This window comes from Molothrus ater, chromosome 24, assembly GCF_012460135.2.
Source record: "Molothrus ater isolate BHLD 08-10-18 breed brown headed cowbird chromosome 24, BPBGC_Mater_1.1, whole genome shotgun sequence".
Classification (NCBI taxonomy): domain Eukaryota; kingdom Metazoa; phylum Chordata; class Aves; order Passeriformes; family Icteridae; genus Molothrus; species Molothrus ater.
In genome coordinates, this window is record NC_050501.2 from 6,038,978 (window position 1) to 6,056,981 (window position 18,004).

General features: G+C 43.6%; 2 protein-coding genes across 6 annotated transcripts; both read right to left on the reverse strand.

The window, feature by feature from the left end:
* Positions 1–197: 197 nt before the first annotated feature.
* On the reverse strand, positions 198–10,882 carry SRSF10 (serine and arginine rich splicing factor 10). 5 transcript variants are annotated; one of them, XM_054517231.1, is made up of 7 exons: positions 10,681–10,880; positions 8,824–8,930; positions 7,053–7,154; positions 5,048–5,210; positions 4,719–4,772; positions 4,442–4,543; positions 198–1,393 (listed from the first exon to the last, which is right to left on the reverse strand). In XM_054517231.1, the coding sequence occupies exons 1-7, from the start codon at positions 10,743–10,745 to the stop codon at positions 1,375–1,377; spliced, it is 612 nt and encodes a 203-aa protein (XP_054373206.1). In that variant the 5' UTR covers positions 10,746–10,880; the 3' UTR covers positions 198–1,374. The 5 variants fall into 5 exon arrangements, with proteins under 5 accessions (XP_054373206.1, XP_054373208.1, XP_054373207.1 ...); XM_054517233.1 differs by lacking the exon at positions 4,442–4,543 and having other exon boundaries at positions 4,719–4,769; positions 10,681–10,879; XM_054517232.1 differs by lacking the exon at positions 4,442–4,543 and having other exon boundaries at positions 10,681–10,877.
* Positions 10,883–14,695: 3,813 nt separating this feature from the next.
* LOC118695511 (fatty acid-binding protein, liver-like) lies at positions 14,696–16,724 on the reverse strand. Its single transcript, XM_036397106.1, has 4 exons — positions 16,640–16,724; positions 15,485–15,657; positions 15,087–15,176; positions 14,696–14,796 (listed from the first exon to the last, which is right to left on the reverse strand). Exons 1-4 carry the CDS (start codon positions 16,704–16,706, stop codon positions 14,746–14,748), a joined length of 381 nt encoding a protein of 126 aa, XP_036252999.1. The 5' UTR covers positions 16,707–16,724; the 3' UTR covers positions 14,696–14,745.
* Between the last annotated feature and the right edge of the window lie 1,280 nt (positions 16,725–18,004).

Here is an 18,004-nt window from a genome sequence, read left to right on the forward strand (position 1 = left end):
GGATGACCTCATTTTGGCAGTTCCCTTCTCAAGGGAGGTTTCCTTAACTGCAGCCTTCTCTTGATGCCTTTGCAGTGGTTAGGGAACACAGGGCTGGAGAATTAACACTAATTAACGTTCCTGACAAAACCAAAAGCTTGGGGCTCCATCTCCCACACACTACAGCTGGATTAATTAAGTCAGAAGGTGCTCTCAAGTTATAGTCAAAACTTGTACATTTTATTCCCAATTCACAGGGTTATTTGCACAGATGGAACACAAAACTCAAGAAGAAAGGATGTGGGTGAATAAAACATCAGCATCTCCGATCAAACACACTACAGGGTACAGAGTCTTCCCTTCCTACAATAGTCTCAGCAGCAAGAGCATCTTTAGACAAATATTAATTATAGCAATGGACTACAGACTTTTTTAAGCAAGTTACAAGATAAATGGAGAAAACCAGCAATTCTTAATGGGTGATTATGTCCTAAAAATGTGTCAATTGTATCCCTTTGTACTTGCCTGGCAAGGCCCGAGCAGCAGTGCTGGGTGAGGCTGCACTGCCCTGCTCTGAGCACACCCCAGCTGGCACCAGAATCAACAGGCAGGAAAAAAAGCTCTGTCCAAGCAGAGAGCTCCAAACAACATTGAAACCAAAAGATTCCACTTTGAGTAAAACCATGATACTGTACATTAAACATCTTGAGAAGACATAGAAAGGATAACATTGAGCTTTCAGAGACCAGTCTATCAGAGTCCCTAATTAAACACCCAGCTACTTAACCACTAAATTGAAGATTTTTAATTACCAGTTGGGTGCATGGACTTTAGGTGAAAAAGAAGTTCCAATAGAGCCTTCTATGACTGCTGACACCAATCGATTCGCTGCAGATATTTTGGAGCACAGCCATTAATTTCAGCAGAGGTTTTTTTTTACACACTACTTCAATTCTACAAATTTTGCAGGAATGACAAAATCTAGATTTACCACAGAAAAACGTAATTCCCACCGTTCTTGAGACTCCAAAAGAAAGATATCTAGACATGATCTTTTGTAGCCTGCAAAGTTCTTGCATTCCAGCTGTGCATAACCTGCAGGAAGCTTGCACAAGACAGGCTCCTGCTTTTTTTAGGGCAGGACTGGGATACCTGCATCAAGGAAGGGAGATGTTATCTAGATGGGCTGTGGCTTGATTTGCATGAATGCATAAACATTCCCTGCCCTTTTGGCCACATCCTGCTAACTCGTCCCCAACTGAAAGGCCCACAGAACAGCTTCTTCACAATTTTTCCATGGGAGCAAGAACTAGGACAACATCTTTATTCATGCACTCTTGAAACATCGTGGGTTTGTGTTCGGCTTTTCTGGCTTGTTCATATACACAAGTCAAGTCAAAGTTTAGTCCTACCTCTGGGAGAGAAAGAAAGAACCATCAGAACTGGCAGACACTACATTATACTTGCAATGATCTGGCTTTTCAAAACAAAAATTAAACTGTGCTATACATAAACGCTGAGGCACACAATATAAGGACATGCTGACACAACAGTTAAGGAATGGTTACTGTTACTCTGCCTGGACATGGAGATTCCTCCTCCCTCCTCCCACCCTTCCAGCTCCAAGTGCAGCTGGAGCAGCAGCAGCACCAAGCACAGCAATCCCTGCAGGGCCTGGCAGACACAGCCACGCTCTCCCCACCACGCAGGCACCAGGACCCCTCTCTCAAGCAGCAGTTGGCCATGAAGACTATATTTATATGTATATAACTCTATAAAGCTGAAAAGAGTGGGGGTTTCTGCTGCTAGAAGCAGAAATAATCACAGCTCAACTTAGAAAGGGTGACAGTGGCTTTATGAAAGCAATTCAGTGCTTTACAGAGGATTTTTGTCTTGCAGGGCAGAACCTTCAGCTGGGCACACACCAGTGCCAGGAGGCAGCTCCAGCCCTGCTGCCACCTCCCACAGAACCACTGCTGGCATCAGTTTGGATATGGCAATTATAAATTGTTATGGTGATACCATAATTTTGATTCTGTATGAACCTTTAGTCTTTGCTTTTAAGTAGTTTCATAACCTGGCTAATAATATCTGAATTATAACCTATGGGGCAAGTCCATCCAGCAATAGTGAAAGTTAATGACAAAGAAAATTCAATATATTAGAGTACAACTTATGCTTAGTGTTCTCAGTTTGTCTTGTACCCCTTCAAAAATGTGAAGTGACATAATTTATTCAGACACTAAATGAAAAATTCCTGCCCTTACTGAAATACCATAGCAAGGATTTTACTCCATAAGGGATGCATAGCTCTACTCCTAACCATGCTCTGGAGTCAAATTCTAATGCTACAATAATTCCAGTGGATCAGTATTTCCTTCATTTTTTTATTACAGCATGTTTGCTAAATTTACAGCAAGCAGAAAATAAGCTGGGTCTTTAGTTATTTTGATCAAAACATCGATGTTTTAAAGGTAGTACACAATATTTGTTAAAAAGAACATATAAAAATACCTTTTTAGAAGCCTCTATAAGAAAGGAAATACAAAGTTTAATCCCACAACTTTCCTCTGCTAGAGCTGCACGCTAACTGCTACAGTTTTAAATAGACTTTTTGCTGTTTTTAAACTATACATCCAGGAAAGTCTACAAAATTAAAGGAACGTGCATATAAATGATTGCATAGCAGAACATGAACATTAAACTGCAAACAGTAAAGAAAAAGTTAGAAATACTATTAAATGTACAAAGGTTCTAGGATCAACCCCTAAGCACGTTCCGCTGACGAGACCCCAAAGCCATCTGCGCTTCTTTAAAGGCCCTGCTGAAACACTAAACCCAAACCCTAAAACATTTCTCTAAAAAAGAACTTTTGGAAATCAATGTCTTTATATGCTACAGACATCAGACAGCGAGGAACATTAAGTGTTTGATGGTGGCTTTTGAAGGTAAAGAGAAAAAAAAAACAATGCCAAAAGCCATTTCCATAACAAAGGATCTTGCCTCCTAGAGAAATACTGGTAAGATTACACACTGGGTTTGTTATTTTTCACGTTCAATTTTCTAAATATACTGTATTAGTGATAAACTACATAACTAGAGATGCAGCTCTTGTTCATATCCAACTTCAAACATTTGTTCTGAAGGAAAATGAAATCTTTTAACCAAACCACTATCCATTCTGAGGAAGGAGTGATTCAGGCTTGCTTGACCAACTGCTTTTTTTGCTGTGTAAAAAGCAAGCAAGCCTGGTAACCCAGGGAGATGGCTACAGTTTGATACCTATGAATACACCAACTAACCACAGGAGTCATTGGCATAAAAGTTTAGTTCTTATATACTGTACACACACAACTCGAAACGATCTACTTGTATCTAACAGCAGGAAAACTAAGCAACTTCATGGTTAACTGCTCACTAAAACTGAGAATAGATACAAAAAACTGCATAAAATGTACACACAACCTAATATTTAGTTTCTCTGCCGTTTGCTGAAATCTGAATTTCGATTTTCCATTTCAAGGTGGGTTTCTCCCTCACTTTCAGCACCAGCAGCCAGGGCAGAGGCAGTGAAGCCTCTCCTCTATCCCGGGGCTCTGAGCGAGCTCCAAGAGCAGCTCTCTCTGCCCGTGTGGAACATGCAAGGTTAGTACCATCTCTCCAGACAGCAGGCTAAAGAGAAATCTCCCAAATCTCCCTCCACAGAGCTCCATGTGCCAACCTGCTGGGGCTGGGGGGCACGGAGAGCACCGAAACCTGCCCTGGAGCCATGGAAACAAACTCTGCCAGGCTGATTTCCCAGCAGCCAGTGTTGCACTACAGCTGTCCAGTTTTCCTTTTCCTCACAAAGTTTAGAGAGTTGAAGAACCAGTTCAACAGCTGGTTTAACTGCCCAGCACAAACTGGTACCAATTTCTCTATGGGTGTGACATTTGTAAAAGGACAATGTTGCAAGTTACGATCAATCAAGTCATCACCAAATATCTAAGCATTAAAAATGCAAATCTTTACAAAAATATACATAGAGACACCACAACCAAATCAGTAGCTGCCCATGACATTTAACCAAGTGGACAATCTCTCTCCCTCTCTCTCTCTCTCTGTGGCTTCTCAACACTGTTTTAGTTTCAACCATTGTCGGCTACAGGGAAAACTGACAAAGAAAATATTTTTTAGCACTGTTGCAACATCATATTCCTGATAATTTAAGTAAACTGAACTGTGTGTAAATGAATCTTACATGCCTAAACCAACATGGATACACTGTTAGTGGCCACTGGACTTGGGACTAGTCCAAGACCTCGATCTGGATTTTGACCTAGATCTAGAATGTGATCTTGACTGTGATTTGGATCTAGCTGGTTCTTTTTTTCTCGACTCCTTCTCATATCTTGAGCTGGACTTATAGTGTGTTTTAGAATCTGTTTTAGAGGTGCCTCTAGATTTGGTGTGAGATGCAGACCTAGACCGTGATTTAGCCTTCATTTCTTTCTTGGGCTGTGACTTGGATCGTGATCTTGAATTGGACTTAGATCTTGAAAAAGATCGATTGCGGTGTTTGAACCTAGCAGAATAAAGGGGAGAGAGGAGATTTGAATGTAAAAACACTATTCTTAGACATCTAGTACATTAAAAATTGTTTACCGTTTTTGCAGGAGAAACTTTTTTTTTTAAACCTATAGTTAAAGGAATACAGTGATCTAGCTTGCAATTTAAAGGGTGTAAAAAGTGATTTTTACCTATCATTGTCCGAATGGCTTCTGCTACGACGGGGTCTTCCAGTAGGTCTACTGCTAAAAAGGTACATCAGAAAAAGTAAACGGTGACAAATACCTAGGTAAACGTACAAATACTTTACACATTCTATTTTCAAGCTGTGCATTTGCTTTTAGCTACTCTCCAATGCAGCACAGAAAGGTTTCATTCATTATTCCTGATCAGATGCAGCATGCAAGGTACGCAACTCCCACGATAGAAAAAAAGGATTCTTGCAAAGTGTGCCAATGAAATAGTGAGCGTGCTGTGTCTGGGCTGTGCAGCTGAGGCCAGCCCCACACACTACACTTACTTTCTGGGACTATAGGATCTTCTGTAGCTGTAATCAAAGGAGCGACTCCTCGACCGTCTGCGCTCGTAGCTGCGACTCCGAGACCGCCTGTATCTGTCATAGTCATCGTAACGAGAGGAGCTGTACAGGTTTCTCCCTTCCTTGGCTTTCATTTGGTTTGGTGCTGTAAAAATAGCAATATTTGCAGGTGAAGATGATGCCCTACTTTTTCCCCCTCAAGGTTTAAGCCGTGTATTTGGTGTTGAGCAGAAAGGTTCATTTGTGATTTGATGCTTATGAAGGGACAGGTGAGAGGCTGCTCTGTGCCACTTGAGCCACTGGACACAAATTAATGCAGCCTTGGGGGCACTGTAAATCTAGAAAGCAAAACAAACAAACAAAAAACCTCAAAACCAGTCAGAAAGGACTAATGCTCCATAAAACCAGAACACAGAGCTGGCCAAGGTGATCTCAGGCCAGCTGGAAACTGGTACAGCAGGTCAGAGCCATGACTGACACATTCTGACATTCCTGAATTTACCCAGCGAGTGAAAGCTAATTAAACACTTTCTCCTGGCTGCACAGCACCATCCTCACACCTGATCCACAGCTGTCTGTGATGATTAAAGGCCCAGCTTACACAAAGGCTTTGGTGGATGCCACACAAAGGGAAGTCTGATTCCAAAAGGAACCCCTCAATAAAACAATTCACTTTCACTCTGCAGCTTAGTTATTAAAGTAATTAAGAATGAATGAACCTATTAGTCTTCCACTGTATTTCCTCTCAGCAGCACAGCTATCCTTCCTTTGTATGAAATTCATGCTCTAAGTATTTAAACATGCTGGAACAAACATCCTCTGTACTAAACAGCTTCAAATTCCAAGTTTTTAGTGCTGCTTGCAACACACTAAGGTGGATTTAGTTAATTTTGCTCAGAAACTTGTTAGAAATCCCAATGTTTGTACACAGGGCAGAAAGTTGTCCTTTGGAGTGTAGAATTTCCACTGACTCCATTAAAGTTAATTGAGAGGACCTGAGGGAGAACTGGACAGTCAGGTTGTTTCTCTGAGAGCTGTAACTAAAGCCCTTTAAGGTCTCTTTATTTCCAGGCATCACATGAGTATTACAGTCCTGCTTTATTCCAACAGGGCTGAGCCAGGTTTTACAAATCTGTATCTCCCTGCAAATTAAGACTATGCACACAAACAACAGATTTAAAAGACCCAAATTCTCTTTGCATTTATCTGTTCAGAAAATACAAGTTCTGCTCCACCTTGAATTGAGATAACTTGAAACTGACTTTTATCCTGAAGCCAAATGAAAATGAAGACATTACCTCAATCCTGGAAATCACACAGAGCTGCACAGAAAGCTCTGAAGAATGACTGTGGTGACTGCTGTACTTAGTTAGCCATTTATAATTAAACGAGTCATTAACAGTCACTGGATGAAAGGCAGAACATCCATGTGCTATTTATATACAACAAGAACACATCACAACAATGAGCAGCACGTGCAGGGCTGGGTGCTGAAATCAGGGAGAGGAAATGCAGGGAGAGGAGGAAATGCAGGGAGAGGAGGAAATGCAGGGAGAGGAGGAAATGCAGGGAGAGGAGGAAATGCAGGGAGAGGAGGAAATGCAGGGAGAGGAGGAAATGCAGGGAGATGAGACGAGGAAATGCAGGGAGATGAGATGAGGAAATGCAGGGAGATGAGATGAGGAAATGCAGGGAGATGAGAGGAGGAAATGCAGGGAGATGAGAGGAGGAAATGCAGGGAGATGAGAGGAGGAAATGCAGGGAGATGAGAGGAGGAAATGCAGGGAGAGGAGGAAATGCAGGGAGATGAGGAAATGCAGGGAGATGAGATGAGGAAATGCAGGGAGAGGAGGAAATGCAGGGAGATGAGGAAATGCAGGGAGAGGAGGAAATGCAGGGAGAGGAGGAAATGCAGGGAGATGAGATGAGGAAATGCAGGGAGATGAGATGAGGAAATGCAGGGAGATGAGGAAATGCAGGCACTCACTCTTGCGGTCCCCCTGTGCAAACTGGATTTCTATTTGCCGACCACAAATCCACTTCCGATCCAGGTTATGGAGAGCATCTTCTGCATCACGGACATCTTCAAATGTGGCCAGTGTTAAGGTACTTGGCAATTTGAGCAGTTTAACACATTTGGTATTTAAAATAAAAATTTGCAAGTTATTTTCTCATTTTACAGCCATGGTTTAAGTTTTTTAGTCATGCTACTCTACACACTAATGTTTTCTTTAATTAACACCAGCTAGCTGAGAACTCCTGTTATAAAATTAAAATCTTGTAATATGACCATGAATTTATCCATCAGCAAGCACTTGCTATGTGATACTCTTAATTTTTTTCTTCTCCCACTTGTACTTATGCAAAGAAAACAAAGGTATCCTTTCAAAACACACTTGTTAATGGTCATTTAGTTCTCTCCACTGTATTGAGTTTATTAAAATTAAGCCCTAGTTCTTAAATTATGTTGGACGTACCAACAGTAAATATTAACTATTGACTTTGGAATTGGAATAAAGCTTTTCTTTTTGTTTTAAACAACTGATTTTAGGTTTAAGTGATGCTATGTCACAGCCCTGTGTGCAGAGACAGCCTCCCCAGTGTGAGAGGAGAGCAGACACTGGGAGCCCTGCACTGCCTCTCAGGGCCAAGGTACAGTGACAGACATTTGTTTTAATGCTGCAATTTACACCCCTAATTCCAGCTCGTGGGACCCAAAACAATGAGCTGCCTTTCCCCTCCAGGCCACTCATGTCTCAGCAGCATCATCTCTGCAGGAGAGAAACTTCCATTTCATTCAGACCACAGTTACAGTAGCACTCACAAGAGAAATATTACAGGTTTTGTCAATGGACTAAACCAGAATAATTCATCAAATTACTGCTTACATGACAGACAGAAGAAAAACTGTTACTCTGTAGGATACATCAGGTATGACTCCTTTAATCTTGGCCACCATTCAACTTCATCTTGACCTTTAACTCTTTAAGTGCTTGTCAGAAGGACTTGTCATGAGATGCTTGGCCAAAAATGACAGATGGCTTTATCTTTAACTTTGAAAAACAACCTTTTCCCCCTTTTGTAGATAAAGCGCAGCTTTGTCTCCCATTATGGCTTGTCCTTCTTCCAGCTTTTCTTTATTTTTTCTTTTCCCAAACTCTCCCTTCTCTTCAAGCCTGATCCTTAAGAGGTCTTTGGCTTGTCTACTTGCCTTAATTGTTGAACTCTACTCTAAAGGTTCTTTCATGCTTTCTCTTTGGGGTCGCCATTACTGTACAGCTTTACATTCTGAGGCAACAACAGAGGACAGCAAATTAGGGGACAATATTAAAGAAAGAAGTTCACCTCATTTTTTATACAATCTGATTTTGATCAAGTGATTCCAGTTTCCATTTGTTAAATTAACAATGAATAGCAGCCACATTTTGCTAAGCACAACTTTACTTACACACCAGTGATAATAAAAACGTGCTAGACAATTTTGAGTCAGTGATAAATTTTCATTTAAATCATATAGTATTAATTTCAGTGGCATAAGCAAGCTTTTATATTACTGGATTTAAGTTTTGCAAAAAAGGCAAAGAACAATTGAGAGAAGTTAAATCTTCAAAAATAACGAAACATCACGACATAAGTAAGACACTTATTAGATACAACACAAAAGTAAACTGCTTTTTCATGGAGATTGGTTACCTCTTACACAAACTTGAATTTCAAACTTCAACACCCCTCACTAATGAGCCATCTGAAGAAAGGATATTGAACATAGGCAAATCCTCGGGGACGACGAGTGTAGAAGTCAAGGGGAACGTAAACATCAACTATAGGCCCATAACGCCCAAACTCCCGGCGCAAGTCTTCGGACCTGCAACACCACAAACACCTGATATGGCTTTGGCACTGCCTGAGTGCCACAACACACCCACCAGAAAGAGACTGAACGGCAAAAAATCAAATCGACAGTTGATATCAGCATCCTGGGGTTTTGGAAGCATTTGGTGGAGGATGAAAGTGGCGTTTTGGGGGGAAGAAGCGTTTGGGCAGTGCTGGGAGCACACGGAGCTTTTCTGAAACCCTCGGGATGCTCAAGTACACCCCGGCAGTTTGAAACCAGCCTTCAGCACAACCTAAAACAAAAATGTCAACTGAGAAGCGATGCACACCACTTCATTCAATGCAAGGTTGGCAGAAAGTGGAAGAAAGGATTAAATTATCGTTATTATTATTCAAGCGCCTCGACAGTGATTTTGCAACACACAAACATCAATTACGAGATCCAAATAAACACTGGGAGACCAAACCAGTCACCCAAACTCATTTCCATAGAATAATCAATACTCACAACCACATCAAACAGAACAGATCTCAGTGAGCAGCCACTCATGCCCTCGGGATAGTTTTTCCAAAGAGTTGGCTTTAGAGAGCTGAGACAAAACTGCTCAGCTGCAGCCAGCCCTGCAACAGCCTCTCCTCAACAGAGGCTTCTTATTCACATCAGCTCCTCACATTTAATTTGAGGACAAAAACCTGCACGAGAAGATTGATGCAATACCATATTTAGGTGGTATGTGAGAGTTACTACTGGGTTTTAATATTTTTTCCTTTCTCTTGCACCAGTTGGGAAACAAATCTCCAGAGTCAGTGCTGGCAGAAGGGAACTACCACCAGCATGGAGATCTCACAATGAAAACACCTCCAAGAACTCAGTGCTTAAGGTGAATCCTCAACAGGATCCACATTATTGTAGAGAATTTGGAAGTGATCATCCTCTGCTGTTCTTAAAGTAAAATAAACTACTGGAAAAATGAACAAATTCAAGGGAAAAAAAAAAAGTAAAAATTTTACTTTCACTCCATTCCATCGTGCCGACAGGACGATGTGTAAATGTTCCACAAACAATAACAAACACCAAAGGTGGTTTTTGGTCACTAAACTGCCCAAGTGAAATGAAGAAAACCAGCAGCTCACTAAAAGCATATAAGGAATAAATAAGAACCTGTGCAACGCTCTGTTTTTGTTGTTTCAACTCCCTACGACAAGTTCTTTCACTGCACACGTTTAGTCCTTACGGGCTCTCGGAACCACACGATTATAACGGAGACCAAGCATCGCTTCCCTCGAGTCCGGACTGAGCGTCCCGAGAGGCCCCGGTACACAACAAGCACGGCAGAACAGCACCGGCAGCAGTCCCGCACTAACGGGACCGGCCGCGCCAGAATTTTGGGCACAAACGCTCTATTTCCTCCCATCTAGCAGCAATACTGTAATTCCAGAGGAGCATCCCAAAGTGCAGCGGCTGTCCGGCATGGCCCCGGTGCCACATCCCACTGGACACACTCCAAGGGCTGCGGGGAGTTTCACTTTGTTGCGGCCCAGCTTTGTTCTGTCTGGACGCTGTTTGGAAACGAACCCGCGTGGAGAGGCGGGGAGCGAGCAGCAGCATCGCGAGGAAAATGGAAGGCAGGGCAGGGAGAAGGGAGAAGGCAAAGCGGAGGAAAGGAGCGGGCCGGGCTCGCCCCCTTCCTTCCCCTCCCCCGGCTGCGGGGGGACCCCCGCGCCCGCGGCCTAGCGAGCCCGCCAAAGCCTGCGCGAGCCCCCGCTCCGCCCCCACTCACCGGGTGTCGTCGGCCACGTTTCGCACGAAGAGCGAGGTGTTGGGGGGCCGCAGGTAGCGGGACATGTCGGCAGCGCCGGGGCGGACGGCAGGAAGGAGAGGAGGGAAGGAAGGAAGGAGGGAGGGAAGGAGCGAGCGCGGCCCGGGCGCGGCGGGAGCGGCTGAGGCGACCCTGGGGGAGCTGCACCGCCCGCCCGCGCGCCGCCTCTCGCGAGACTTCCCGGGGGGGCTTCCGGCGAGAGCGAAACGCGGCGCCAAAATCCTGCCCCGCTCCGGCAGCGCGCATGCGCCTCGGCCCCGCGCGGGAGCTCGCGGGTCCGCCGGCGCGCGCCGCGCATGCGCGCTGCTCCCCCCTCCCTCCCCTCTCGCTTTTCCCGCCGAAAGAGCGGGAAGGGGGAGCGCGCGCGGGGCAAGATGGCGGCGGCGCCCCCGCCGTGAGGGGAGAGCGCGGCCCGGCCTTGTGCGGCCTCCTCACGGCGCCGTGGCTCCCTCCTGTGCAGCCAGCTGACACCGCCTCGGGCTCTAACGCCCTTCCTGAGGCTCAAGGGATCGCTGTCCCGTGGCATTGCTGTTGCAAAATGTGGAGTATGTATAAGTTCTGTTAAGAAAAGGTGTTCTTTGATGTTTGAGGTTTTCATGCCTTCTAGCCTAATCAACAAGAAGGCAGATGTAACCCGTGAAACGGCAGGCAACGAGCTCTAAGCGATGTGCCTGTGTTAGAATAACAGATTGGTAGAACTGCCTTGTTAAAGTTGAGGGCTGGACATGCTTCGATGATCTCAGACCTAGGGGGAGGTTAACAAAGCTTGAGAAAAAAGGATGCCCGCTGATAGAGGACACAAAGAATACAGAATTTATGGGCCATCTGGCAAGAACTCTGAAGATAAGGAAGAAACTAATAAACCCAACTCAGCAACCGTGCTGAAATGATCTCCAGCTGGGTAAAATGTAATTTTACATCTGCAGGGGTGGGTCATGACCATCAACCCACAGACCACTGGCCCAAAAGGACAGAACGGGACTAATTAGCATGAGAAACCACAGAATAATTAACCAACAGAAGATAGAATACTATTTCAGAACTATGTGACCTGTAGCCAAGGGACACTAATTCCTTTGTTTGCTAAAATGTGTAAATAGTAATAAATTTTGATCATCGGTGAGCTCGATTTGTGGAATCCCACAGGTCCCCAGCTGTGCAACACTGAAATAAATGACCAGTGTCTCTCTGGAGTGTGTAGCTATTGTTGCACACGGAGTAATTAATGCAATTTTTGTGGAGAACACCGTTACCCACTGTCCTGCTGAGCCCCAGGAGTTTTCACCAGGCTGTTTGCACAGGACCAGCCCTTTCCATTAAAGTTGTTTGTGTGATGAAAACAATCCAGTTGCTGGGTGGAGAGATTATTTCTCACCATGCTCATGTGTGACTTACATAAAGGTGGATAAAAGGCACATCTGACCCCACAGTCACAGGGTTTGGTGAAGAGTTCAGTGAGAAGTATTTTCATTTTCATGTGAGGGATTTTCAGCAAACTCCTGCAGGGACAGAAAGACTTGGAGCTGATGCAGCCCTGGTGTCTGCCACCAGGGTATTTTCATCTTTATTTTTAATATTCATGAATGAAAACTGGTGGGTGGACATTGCTGTTCATATCTTGGCAATCTCACATTAAGAAGTGCCTGATTTTTACAGGTTTTGAATGACAGATGATTCAAGTTTGAATGGCAGGTGAAGTTCAGTCACTAACACAGGAGATGTGCAGACATATACACCTCCAAAACAAGGAATTTATGTGCTTGTATGTTCATGGTCTGTGTGCAGGACTCAACAGAGAAGGGATGAGGATCTCTGACCATGTTTTTTGCATTAAATATTTACAGTTAGCATTTTTCTGTATGCAAGCAGCAGGTCGGGTTGTTACCTTGTGCAATATAAACACAGATCTGCTCACACAAATCATTAAAAGAACCTAAAAATCAAGCCAAGAGCTCACATCAGAGACTGGAGTTGTGGTGGGAGTGCTTGGCACAGAACAAAAAAGAAAAAAAAATATTTTACAGACATTCTGAAAACAATTAATTTACCAGAGAGTGGACTTTGATGGATAGGAATCCATGCTGCCAGGATTACCTTGTCAGAGCTTGTCAGATTGGGAATCAAAACTTTGAACAAGATCCAAGTTCAATTATAAATACTCCAGTGGAGTCCTTCACAGAAAAATGCACAGAAAAATTGTTTTTGTGGAATAGTGAATTCAGAGCTGCCGTCCCAGGCTGTTCTGCCATTGAGGAATGTTCATTCCTTTGGGCCATGGGACACAGATCTCAGTCTGATCAAAATCCTTCAGGTTTTGACTGCTTCACATGAGGACCTGCACTGAATATTCCACCCAAGTCTGGGGTGCCCTGTGGCAGAAGGACATTGCCAGAAGGATGGGAAAGATTGGCACCATTGCTGGAAAAATGAAGTCATTGCAGTTGTGAAGAAAGCCAGGTGAAGTGTTCTTTTAATTTTTTAGAATTTTAGCCATTAGAATTACTTGGCCTGAGTTGAAGTTCTAAATAAGGTCATTGTGCTTTTTGTGTGTGGTATCTCCAATAATCCTTTAGTAACAGGTTTGAAATGAGTAATGGAGGATCTCTGCCTTGGTTTAGAAATAAACCTGAAGTGTCTTGCATGTTCCATGCTCCAGTTTGCAGGCACAGCCTCTGATCCTTGCAGACCTGCAGCATTCTGGGAATTTCCTGCTGGAAAACCACAGCGTGGGTTGGGTTTGGTTTGGTTTGGTTTCAGGGTGTGTTTGCAGCAGTTCCCCAGCAACTCCCAGAGAGAAGGGTGCTGAGGTCTTGCGTGGCTTTTTGCAGCACCAGTGCTTTAAAGCAGCTTTAAAGCACCCCCCCTCCCTCCTCCTCCTCCTCCTCCTCCTCCCTGGGTTTTACCAGCCCCGGTTTCTGTGCTGCTGATCTTATTTCTGTGTAACTCACATGGAATTGAATTCTGGCTGCAGGGCTGTGCTTGGCATTGGAGCTGCCTGGGAAGCAGAATGAGCACAATGATCCTTTATGCCAGTGAAACTCCCCCTGAGAGCAGCCTCATCCCAGGATGAGAATACACTTCCCAAATTGCTTGTATCCCATTGTGTTGTTAATAAAACACAACTTCTCCCCTCACAAACTGCTCTTCTAGCACGGGGAGATGGGAACTCAGCACTCTCCCCTGGGATAAAACCTCCCCGTGAGGGGTTTAAATGGCATTAGCAGTCCAGCAACTTTGTTCATGGAGGTCTTGCACCTCAAACCAATTCTAACAAATCTGCAGCGACTTCAGTTATGAAATGGGGCTGCTAACACATTAATAGGATCTAATCAGCAGAGAAATGGTTCTAGGCACAGCTCCTGTGTGTTTTATACTTAATGGAGACACAGGGTCTGAGCAAAGTCTGGTTTACTTCAGCCTCACAGACTTGGGCCATGACAAGACTCTGGGAGTTCACTGCAAATTGGAAGAATGTTTAATTCTCTTTGCTCTTGTAGTGCCTCTTAATTGTACTTCTGTGTAATTCAGTTTAAGAACAGCCATCCCTATTGTTAATGACTGCTGAGTGCTTCACAGCTTTTCAAATATTGCTGTTTTATTGCTGGGCCATGTGGTACAGATCAGCTCAACAAATGCCTGATTGTTCTGTGCTGGCCAGGTCATAGAGAAGGGCTTTGGTTAAAGACTAACCTTCAACAGAAGCAGGGACCAAGGCTGAGTGTGTTCAGTCTGGGTGTGAGAAATCAAGGAGCATTTCTGTAGCTTTTGGCTGCTCCCAAGGATTACTGTGCTGAGCTGGAGCTGTGTGATTTATGTCCAGCTTGGGTTGTCTGGGAGGCAAATTTCTGTCACTCTGAGGACAGAGGGGAAAACACAGTCCTGTAACAAGGGGCTGCTGTGAGAAAGGAGAGCAGAAATCATCATGATTTCCTATGGTGTTTGTTCAGATAAAACAGAGATCACAGCTTGTGGAAAGTGCACTTTATTTCAGGTATGTAAAGGTGTCACAGAGGAGGGGATCTGTCTTTAGGCTTTCTTGCCTCTTCTGACAAGTGTTACTCCACCGTATGTTATGGTCTGTGGGAGACAAATACACATTTTTATAGCAAAGTGGCAGAAGTGTCTGTAATTCATGCATAAATCCATCCTAGTCCACAAGAAAACACAATCACAGCACCTGCCTGTAAATATATGTACAACACTTAAATATATGTACAACATTTGCATGAAGGAAGAGTTGGAGTTGGTTGTGCCCTCGGAGCAGCCTTTATCCACAGGGACACTCTGTAGACACTATGAGCTAATCAACATTTTTTTCCTTCAGCATTTTTCTGCAAGTGCCTTTATTTTCACTTATTTGCACTTACCTCCACCATTTCATTTCCTTTTACTTCCTGCTCATGAGAGAATTTATCTGATTTGCACACCAGCTTCCCATTGACCAAGTTCACAGTGCACTGTTGGAACATTTAAAAAACATTTTTAAAAATTTAGATTTTGGATTCAATTCGAGTAAGTAGAGGACTAATAAATAGAAAATAAATTACACTGATGTTTCATAAGGACAGCTTTTAATTTAAACTAGAGAGCACAGCATTTGAATAGGAGTTTTAGGAACATTTCTGTTTGTTAAAGTGGTAGAAATATTTGCAAATGGAAGTGGTACAAACAAATTCCACTCACACATAAACAGAGGTTTAGGGATAAATGAAGATGTCTGAGGTTTAGGGATAAATGAAGATGTCCTATCCTTGGAATGCTTTACCTTCAGCTTCCTGCCATCCATGGTGGTGATGTCAGCCTCCTTGCCCAGTGTAAAGGAGTTGGTTACAGATTTGTTGGGTGTTTTGGAAGTCACAACAAAGTCGTTGCCTTTTTGTTGTATTTCAACAACAGGCTTAATATCTTTGGCCATTTTGATGGTGTCATCTGGCAACCCTGCAAAAATGGGCAAAACAGAACTTTTTGTTATGGAAATAGCAAAATAGCAAATTGTGCCTTCCAACAAAGGCACAAAAGATCCACAGCAGTACTGGAAGGCGATGTCCAAATTAAAAGACAAATCCTGGTTTGGATTCCTCTGTTCTCTAGGAGTTTTTTGCTCCATTCCTTCTAGTCTGGTTAGGTTTTGCTGTGATATTTGGTGATGTGGCAGATTCTGCAGTTTCTTCTCCTAAGGGCTGCCCATGGGGTGACAATGCTCCATGAAAAGAACCACATGTGCATTGCTTTGTTTTCCCAGGGAGTTGGGGGATTTTCTGTCCAGTCAGAGCTGGAACAGCGGGAGTACCTCAAACTCCCTTTTTTGGGGTGTCCCTGGCATGATTTGAAGGTGTCATTGTCACCAGGAGAGGGTTTGGTTCTGTCACGCTGTCAGACCAGGCTTTTCAGCTGGAACTGGATCTCACTCTCCTGAATATCTCCTATTGACTCCAAAACCCCAACAGGAACGTTTTGTTGGCAAAGGTAAGTGCACATTTATTGGTGTAGCACCTCCTAATCCTCACAGATTGGATTTGATAATCACTCAGAGATTACTGACATTAGCACACTGGATAAGCACTGTCAGGTTACTGACCGCTTTCCCCACGTGTTAATTGTTCACAGATTACTGACAACATTTGTGCTCACAAAAGGCTTCTCTACCAATAATTGGGAGGCTGAATAAGTAATGGATTGCCTGTTTCTACTTATATGTGTTTATAAAATTACAGGTAATCAACACAACAGCTCTTCCTTGGGGGTTATCTGTAACCTTTCTCCATCAATTTATGCAACTTTCAGCTTCTTTTCACATCCAAATTTGATCAAACAGCCTGAACCGAGCAGGGCAGTTTGCCACAGAAAGCAAAGGCCAAATCCATGGAGGTGCAGCAGTCAGAGCTGTGGGGGCAGTGATCGGGGAGGAGCAGGCACTTACCCAGAGCCTTGAGGAAGGGCTCGAGGTTCTCCTGAGCGTAGATGTGCCAGGTGCCAGCGAATGCCATGGTGGGACTCAGCAAGGGCTGCCCCTGCCCACGGGGATGCTACTTATGGAAACACAGAGGCCAGCCCCGACTGTCAGAGGGCTAATGATTAACTGGGCACAGCAATCATTAATGAGTTATTTGTTCTGAGTGATCATAACCTCTGGTTCACGCTGCTCTTACCTTGAGGCTTGGGATGCTGTGTTGGTTGTGGGTTACTGACCTCCTGTCCAGCCTCGTTGGAAAGTGTTGCAGTGCAGCTTCATTTGTTTGCTTTTTATTCACAACTTCTGTGTTTAACACATCCTCTGTGTCTTGAGTAGAACTCTTCAGATAAAGTTACAGTGGATCAAGGTGATTGGTATTGTACAGCAGGAAGTTCCTAATTATAACAGTGTTCTCTGCTGTGAGCACTTGAACCTTAATGAAAGAATAAAATAAATGAATAAAATCATTCTATTTCTTTTAAAATTGTGGGCCTCCCATGGCTTGAGGACGGGCAAAATCATATTGGAGTGGGACATGAATGATGATTTTATCCAGCAGATGTCAGTGATGTGCATCTAATGGAATTGAATTCAACTCAGTTTCTTTTAAATTTTTATTTTAATAGAAGATAAAAGATAAAACATGGAACATTGCTTGGAGAGTGAATGCAGGAAGCAAATAGGATGTGTTATTTTTTCTTCTCACCAACTGCACAAGGATTTCTTCACTCACTCCAGCTCTCGAGTGGTGTTCCTTGCTGTCTGTGCAGGCCTCACTGTTGATTTTGGAAGGCTTTCATTAGATGTGTCTTGCAATTAGATTGCTTAATTCAAACAGAGCCTGTATCCCAGGGGTGGGTGACCTCTCTAAGTTAGCTTTTCATTCTATTTAAATAGAGACCCAATGCTCAGCTTTCTCTTACCAACTCACCCTCCTTTTTAGTAGGTAATTTTAAAGAAGGTTCACACAGAAAGAACCAGATTTGTAATTACATTTACCTGTGAGAATTCCTGATTTGCAGGGTCATTTTTATGTGTGGAACATGTGCTGACTTCCCATGCACCCACAGGTGGAGTGATTTCACCATGGATAGACTCACAGCAGTGCTGAGGTGTCACCAAGGGGTTGAGTTTAATCACACACACACAGGCTACAAGAGAATCTGTTACATGTAGTGATTTCATACAAAAACCCTCCACTGAAAGCCCCACGTGTGGATCCTCTGGTATTTCCCACACAGATTTACCAGGGCAGAGTCTCTGTGGAAGGTGAACATGCAGTGTACACACATGTGAACACACACACACACACAGAATTGTTCTGTAACAACT

Bases quoted from the DNA above. Each gene is read 5' to 3' on its own strand.
- SRSF10 (XM_054517229.1), bottom strand. From the start codon at position 10,745: ATGTCCCGCTACCTGCGGCCCCCCAACACCTCGCTCTTCGTGCGAAAC. The intron at 7,155-8,823 runs ATCCTTTCTTCA...CACTGGCCACAT, and splicing joins AGGATTTGCCTATGTTCAAT to TTGAAGATGTCCGTGATGCA. The intron at 4,773-5,047 runs GTAAGTGTAGTG...GTACCTTTTTAG, and splicing joins AGATCCTATAGTCCCAGAAA to CAGTAGACCTACTGGAAGAC.
- LOC118695511 (XM_036397106.1), bottom strand. From the start codon at position 16,706: ATGGCATTCGCTGGCACCTGGCACATCTACGCTCAGGAGAACCTCGAG. The intron at 15,658-16,639 runs GTAAGTGCCTGC...CCATTTTTGCAG, and splicing joins GCCCTTCCTCAAGGCTCTGG to GGTTGCCAGATGACACCATC. The intron at 15,177-15,484 runs GTAAAGCATTCC...ATGTTCCAACAG, and splicing joins TGGATGGCAGGAAGCTGAAG to TGCACTGTGAACTTGGTCAA.